Source organism: Triticum aestivum, chromosome 7D (genome assembly GCF_018294505.1).
Source record: "Triticum aestivum cultivar Chinese Spring chromosome 7D, IWGSC CS RefSeq v2.1, whole genome shotgun sequence".
NCBI lineage: Eukaryota > Viridiplantae > Streptophyta > Magnoliopsida > Poales > Poaceae > Triticum > Triticum aestivum.
Window position 1 is genome coordinate 201,477,097 of NC_057814.1, and position 8,162 is coordinate 201,485,258.

The window sequence follows — 8,162 nt, forward strand, 5'->3', positions numbered from 1 at the left end:
AGTACGCATGTTTATCCTAATGTTATGTTCACCGGTGTGTGATTTTGAGAAGAGCTTTACTTATTCGCTTACCTAACCACCCACTGGTTTCTATGTGAGTCCTAAGGAGCTGAATAGGTGTGCAATGAAACAAAGCAAATTGTGGAAAAATTACAGAATTATGAAACTTAATTTCAGATACAATTTGCGAGCAAAGATAACGCTCTATTTTTTCCTCCTTGAATAATTCATAATATTCCTTTTTTTGAAAACAAATGAAATAAATGATTTCTTTATTTCACATGGGTTACCTTTATTACATTAATACTTAGATAGTCTTGGGTACGTATGCGTCCACATGGGCATAATGCCTTAGTTTCAAGGTGATGCCTCCAAAGTTGTAAACTTTAGACATCTTCTTGGGAAAATGCACTACAAACTTTGGTCGTCATCACGAAGCCACCGCAACTTCGCCTCCCTGAGCGGAACACAAACTCCAACCGAACTGAAAATTGTAACTAAAAGTGGAGCAAGAGCCCTCCCACCAGCAAGGGACGTGTCCACCATGCCTTCATGTCCCTAAGGCCACCGGAGATGAGACAGGTCGGCGGCGGCAGCGACAGAAGACATGGAAACCCAATCACCTTGTCATCTAGAGACGCAAGACACAAGTAGCATACCTCTAGCCTATATAAAGCCCTCCATGAGAGTCATTTATCAAATGCACATAACTCATTCACTCTCACTTGAATAAACTCAAGGGGAAATGCTTGAAGCTCTAGGTTGTAGCCGAGGGGTTATTCTCACCCTCACCCTAAGACAGAGGATGACGCTTCATCAGAAAGAAGGCGCAAGCATGCTCAAGGATGGCTATACATAGATCAAGCTTCATCAAAAGGCAGAGAAATTTACGTGGATGGTCAAATTGTTGCCATTTTGTGCTGGTTTCTCGGTAACCAAACAATAATCCTAGACTTACCGATGGTGAGCAGACCTCCTTTTCAGATACAGATTTTTCAGGATCTTGTGGCGCAGTGATTCATGATCATGTAGGGAATTACTTAGCAACTGCAACTGCAAAGTTATCACATGTTCCTGATGTTGTTTCATTGAAGCCGCAACTTTGTATGGACAGTTGAAGCTTACTACTCGGATGGGGTGCAACAATCTTTTAGTTCGAACGGACAATACCATTGTGGTTCAACCTCTTAATCAGGATGAAGGATATTCTATGGTGGCAGCCCGTATATTAGATGATTGTCATCGCGATTTGTGTGAGTTCGGGAAGGCCTGCATTGATTATTGCAATAGGGAGTCGAATGTAGTAGCGCATGTGCTAGCTGAATGGGGTCGCGAAAACCCGGCCTCAGTTTGGTTTGAGTCACCCCAGACTTTATCGTTAATTTGACGTGCAGTGATTTGAGTATTAATAAAGCTAGTCATTATGGCTTTCCACTCACAAAAAATTACACCCCCTCCCCTGGATTCCACAGGGTGAACCCCTTGCACCCTAGTCTCCAATAATAATAAAAAACAGGCACATGTCTACAATTGAAAAACCCGTAGATCCTGTCCGTGAGTCTAACATCTCGTTACCAAAAGAGCCCTTGTTTATTCACACAAGCCTTTGCCATTTCTCCTCAGCTAATTAATTACCATTTTGTGTGACTATTCATAATGATCAGTTGAAAAGTAGTACTCCCTCCGTCTCAAAATGTAAGATTATTTTTGACATCATATGGTGTAAAAAATGATCTTACATTTTGAGGCGAAGGGAGTACAAACGAAGCAACAAAGAGCAAAAATTACAGAGTGACGTGCATAACTTCAGGGGCAGCGGACGTACGTAGTCTCTACATCTATGTAACGGTGACGTCCTGGTAGATTTGTTGCATGACCCCTCGGAAGCGATTGATGTCAAGGGTGACGTTCTGGCCATCGAGGAAGATCTTCCACAGCTGGTCGAATCCCTGTTTGTGTATGGAGACGGGGTTGGTGAAGACGGGGTGGTCCCTCGGGTACACGTCCTTGAGCGTCGTCTCCTCGGCGGTCGCCTCGTACTCGACGTACCGGAGCCCCATGTCGGGCACCGTCTCGCCGAAGATGCTCCAGCACGGCCACTTCATCTCGCCCCACGGGATGATCTGCATCGCCGTGCCGTTGTGCGGGAGGAAGACCATGTTGGTGAGCCCGGCGCCGTGCACGCCCACCATCACGTCGCACGAGTTCACCACCTCCGCGAAGTGGGCCATGTCGCGCACGGCCTCCGGCCCCGCGGCCACCACCTCGAAGCCGACCTCCGCGGCGGCCGCGACGGCCTCCGCCTCGTTCGTGAGCGCCCTCGAGTGGCGCCGCAGCAGCATGACGAGGCGAGGCCTGCCGCCGGAGGTCCGGTTGACGGGCGTCGACCACGCGCGCTTCAGCGAGTAGGCCGACCGCAGGAAGTCCCGGAAGTCCATCAGCGTGTAGCCCTTGTGGGAGAGGACGGGGTTGATCCCTAGCTCCTTGTGGCTCTCGATGCCGACGTGCACCTTCGGGAAGCAGCGCACGTCGTCGTCGGCGTCGAAATCGATGACCGGGTAGGCGGAGAGCGCGCCGAGGACGTGCCGGTACTTGGCGATCCACTTGCGGCTGTAGTCCGTTACCACGAGCTGGACGCGGCCGTCGTACTCCCGCGCCGTGTTGTAGAGAGGGATGACGATGTCCGTCACGGCGTGGAAGAAGTTGCTGCTGTAGCCGCCGGTGGAGAAGACCACCGCGGGGACGTCGTGCGTCACCGTGCACCGTGGCGGGGCCATGTCCGCGGCACCCGGGCCGCTCGAGCGGATGGTCACCTCTCGGGCCAGCTGCATCGTCAGTTTCTCCCACTTGCGCGGGTATGGGCGGATCGTGACCGTCCCGTTCTCCGGCCGGTAGCTGTCGTCGGACGGCGAGACCACGTAGACGGTGCCGACCTTGCCGTGCGTACGGACGTCGCCTTCCATGGCGCAGATGTTCATGCGATAAAAGCTGAAGTTGCAACTCAACTTGCTTCTTGGCGCTGCCACATCTGCCACAGTTAATTTGAAACTTCTCTTTAGTTGTCTGCCAGAGTGCCTGCCCCAACCAAATCGTGAATGCAAATCGTGCTTGAACAGGCAGTGGTTTGTTACCTGAATTTACCCCAGAATCGTCTCTCTCACCGTTCATGGCAAGCAACTCCGTTTGGTTTTTGAGATCTGCGACAAATTACATTTGATCAATATCAGCTCCCGAAAGCTAGGCTCTGCTTCACTAGTTATCAGGTGTTGATCGGGCTCTACTTCTGTAACTTCACTACAACACCGCACCTCAAAACATAAAGAATGCTGTAAATGCTAGTAAAACCACACCAAGAAGAAATGGTTGAGCGTAACATGGTTGACATGTGCACAAAACGCCAGATGTGGATTCTACTGATTCTGTTCTGTATTTTTTTTTTGTACTTGTTTTTGTTTTTGGCGGTGGATCCCGATCCGCTGACTCCTTAGCTATAGCCTATAGCTTGTACGTAGACACGTAGTATAGTGTGTGTAGCAGGCGCGTGCACTGCACATGAGCCAAACCTCACTCCCGAACAAGTCTAACTTCAACTTCCGTTCTGCAGGGAGAGTCAACTAATTACCTCCGTTGGCATCGGCGACGCCGGCGGCCATCTCGTTACTTGATGCGGTGGGAGGTGGCGCTCCGACGACCGGATCTGAATTCGATGAAGGTTCGACCACATGGCACATATTGTTGTTAACGCCAATCGATGATCTCATTAGAGAAATAAAGCCTCTATAGTCTAGGTTAAATAATGTGAGTTTTGAGGCATACCATGCGCGGATTTTAACCTGGCTACGTCAACTGCTTGTTGCTGCGTTGCACTCTCTGTGCCTGGGACAAGGAAAGAGGACGTAGCCGCCAAGTTAATTGCCAGGATTTCAGCTTAATTAGACGCGCCTGCCATGCACGAGAGTTAAAGCTAGGAATGCATGCGGGCAGGCTTACCTGAAGACGGAACCTTGTTAGCCGATCCATCTGCTGCAGGTTGGGTGAAGCTGAACTGTGCAACTGCAAAACATGAAACGCAGGTCATGTCGCTGTGATTGTTGGTTTTACATTTGTCACCGCAAACATATTATTACCGAAACGAGGAAATAGTACTATCTCTCAACAGATGGACTAACAATCTCTCGAGACCTATGCGCGCTGCAGGATGAATGAGTGAAGTAAAACGATGTCAAACCCCGAGTTCTAGAGAGGTGAGCTTAAAGTATCACTAATGTAATGCTGATCCCTGATCGATATTGTGAACCTCAAGATGAGGATTCGATTAACTAGTCATTGAGTATAGAAAAATCAGTACTACTAATCTCTACTCCTCGAGAGCTACGGGCTGCAACAAATATGGTAGTACTGTAGTACAAATCATTGTTACCGCTCAATTCTCATATGGATCAAGATTTTGACGAAAGGATTTTACCATAAGTAGTACTTTTTTTCCATTTGGACTGACGGGTAGTACGTTTTACGTCTATCTAACACACAAAACATGCAGTACTTATGCGTATCAAGTAAACCAAAAAGGCAATTTCACACACGAAATCCTAATCATTCACTACGCGTATCAGACAAAATCAAGGTGTGTTAAAATTGCCTCCACGAAATTAAGAATCATATATTCTCCGGAGAAGACAGTTAATGCGGAAAGATCCAACCCCGCATCGGGGAGCTGCATGCAAGCCCGTAGCTAGGTAAGGTTTACCCTTCGTGAAAAGTACGACACCACACCATCAAAATTGAGAACAGAAAACCAAAAAACCAACGATGACTCGAAGAAGAACGTAGGTACACCAGCCTGTCAGATCAAGAGAGTTGCCGATCGTACTGTAACTTGGGGGACTTACAGAGTTGTCGTACTGTGACCTGCGGCAGGCAATCGGTCTTGAGCACGACGAGGACGACGAGAGGGAGCAGGAGCCACACCGCGAGCGCCCCTCCGCTCACGACCTTCTTACTGCTCTCGTTCCCCCCGGCCGTCATCTCGCATCCGGATGCTGCTCTCGTACTGGCTTCGAGCTGGTTGCGCCGGAGCTATATGTGCTTTCCGAGCGTAGTACTCTTCTTCTTACAAGTGAAGCATCCTCTACGTGTGTGATCTCTCCTTTTCAAACGCGTTTAATGCGGGATTAGTTTAATCAACGATTCTCATATCCCGTTGTGTGCTCTGGGCAGGGTTCGTTGACCTCCGGTGTCATTAAATCCTTGCCGCTGATCGGACAGAGAGCTCCTTGCAAGGCTAAGCATAGGTGTACCATGTTCTACTATACTTCATACTATAGTATTAACACGAAGTAAATAAATAGCGGAAATTCTATCTGTGCGCATCCCCACACAAGCAAATGCAAGGAAAAACATAGAGATTGTCTAGAAACCACGGAACGGCAAACATCTACTACCAGTAACTTAAGATTTAAGTGTCAAGGTTTAATTAAATTAGACTCGCACAGCAAAGCACAAAGCGATTCAGGTAAAACCTTCCCCACTAAGATGCCTGTGATATATCTAATCTTTTTTGGATTTCGCTAAAAATTTGACATCAGATTTTTAGGCATGGCAAATTGAACGTCCGAGATGAAGCGAGCATGGCAAATCCAACAATGCTCAGTGTTTTGCCAGGACATGCCATGTTTGCTCGCAACAACCTAAATTGCCATCTTGTGGGTTTGATTTGCCATGCCTAAAAATTGAACTTCAGATTTTAACATTTCCGTCTTTTTTATTCAAGTTTCTAAAAGGTGTCCTGTTTCCTTCAAAAAATCAATGTTTGTCATGGCATTTTCTCTTTCAGTTGTACTTTGTTTGTTACCAGGAAAATTACATTACTCTCATAAACTTCGGACAGTTATATTGGAAATTACTTAAGTCCACATGTTTATAACACTTTTTTTGCGGGAATGTTTATAACACTTATTTGCATAACTCTCGGAATAACATTTATTTATATCATGGTTGCATGGAAACAAATCATGCGCTTTGCTAAAGGTCGAGTTGGTATATCGCAATGAGTGAATACTCGCCCTCTGCAAAAAAAAGATGCGGACAACCAACAAGCCGAGAGAAAATAAAAAAAAACAAGTTTTTTTTTGGAAAAGGAGGCTCACCCCAGTCTCTGCATTTGAAAGATGCATGCGGCCATATTATTAAGAAGTAGGAATAAAACAAAGACTTAGCTCCATTACAGCTCGCAAACGGAGCAAAAATAAAAAGGGAAACTCATTGCCACAACCGGTAGGATAAATAGGACTAGAACACTAGACGCCTATCCTATTATGAGACTGCCATCCAAACCGGTTGAATATAGCCCGTGCTACCATCTCCCACTGGGTACATCCAGTAACCAAAGGCTCCCTGGAGTCCGTAGGAGTGAGTAAGGACCACATACGAATCCATGTCGTAGCTCTGAAGATGACCTGCAAGAAAGTTAAAGTATGTTGTCTGTTAAAATCATATCATTTCTGCAATTCTATATAGCCCAAATAAGCACACATATTCCAATCCGAATACGAGACGCAGTAGTATGATGTAAATAAAAGTTGGCTAAGATGTAGGAGGTCCTATCGGAAAAACTACACCAACACCCATAATGGTACAAAATCTCCCTCGCCATGTGCCCTAACCAGGTAGACGTCAACATAAGTCTATGTCCGTTAGCCTATGCAGTATAGTCCAAGTACATAGCCAATATGTACATGCATGAATAATCTACACAGGAGACTGAACACACTTTTCTAGTAAAAACACATCATTCCTCGAAAACATTAGAGCCCAACATAAGGTTGTCGCTCCACGAGGATATGTGAAGATTTCTTTCCATGAACCCGCTCAATCAGTTGCCAGATATATTACACACCTATGGTAGGGCACATGTTAGAAGCTACAATAAACCACATCACACGAGCAAACTAACACTTAAAAATAGGCGTTCAATTGACTTGTCATGGTGGCAAAAGACACAACGCTTACTATCATGCCAATTTCGGCGTCTAAGGTTATCTCTATTCAAGACCAACCCCCTGATTTTAAAACCAAAGGAAAATCTTCACTTGAAGGGTACTTGAGCTTCCATAGTTTTATTATTGTGCATGGGGACATCACTATGGCCGAGTGGCGTGTATAAAGAATGTATAGAAAACTTTTCATTCTGTTGTAAATTCCATCTAAATACATGGATATTATGTGGATATTAGTCTGGTGCAAATTCTATCTAAATACATGGATATTAGTGAAAATAAAGCATATACTACAAAATCTTCAAACAGTGAAAATATCTCACCGATAATTATTTGGATATTAGTGTAATACACGCGATAGGTCTTCATGCCCATTGTTTCACAATAATTCACAGTTTGCTTTTCTCTTAAGTCAAACTTAGAAAAGTTTATTCCGCAATTGTTTTTTAAAAGTTTGATCAGGTTTATAGAAAATATCAACATCCACAATACCTAATCAGTATCGTTAAATCAATCATGCAATATATTTTTACATTGTATTTATTTTGTATTATAGACACTGATTTTTTTAACATGAGTTTGACTTAAAATAAAACTAATATGCAAAGTAAATTAACACAGAGGGAGTATCACTGCCAATTGATCTACTAGCCCTATTGTTAACAATGGACCATATTTGACATATATTTGATAAGTTAACTAAATATTGTCTCGGCTCAAAAGTTAACTAAATATTGAATCATTCAAAATATTTTTAGATTACTCCAATGACGATGGTATGTTACTATTCCAATTTAGTTTGATTATTCCTCCCAAAACAATGTTCGAGTACAAATACTTATAACAATACCAGCTCAATCATAAATATTTATACCTACCCAGAACAAAAGAAACCATGGATATAGCAAATATCATAATAAAGTAAAACATCTCACCATTAATCATGTGGATTTTATATAGTAAACTACAGCTAATATATCTTCACAATGTTATCTAGATATCAATATGCCATCTTTCCGATAAAATGAAGGTGATACAACCGCACCAAATGCAAATCCGGTACATCTGCATAACTAGATGCAAATAGGGACAACCTCCTCTTTCCCACGGGCCTAATAAACCCGGACAGAGGGAGTAATGGATCACCTAAACATGAATCGTTCAAGT

General features: G+C 44.4%; 1 protein-coding gene across 1 annotated transcript; it reads right to left on the bottom strand.

Annotated features, from left to right (window-relative positions):
• Positions 1-1,556: 1,556 nt before the first annotated feature.
• Positions 1,557-5,131, bottom strand: LOC123167499 (alpha-1,3-arabinosyltransferase XAT2). The gene is made up of 6 exons (XM_044585335.1): positions 4,890-5,131; positions 3,991-4,053; positions 3,817-3,876; positions 3,623-3,697; positions 3,132-3,197; positions 1,557-3,028 (listed from the first exon to the last, which is right to left on the bottom strand). The coding sequence occupies exons 1-6, from the start codon at positions 5,023-5,025 to the stop codon at positions 1,839-1,841; spliced, it is 1,590 nt and encodes a 529-aa protein (XP_044441270.1). The 5' UTR covers positions 5,026-5,131; the 3' UTR covers positions 1,557-1,838.
• Between the last annotated feature and the right edge of the window lie 3,031 nt (positions 5,132-8,162).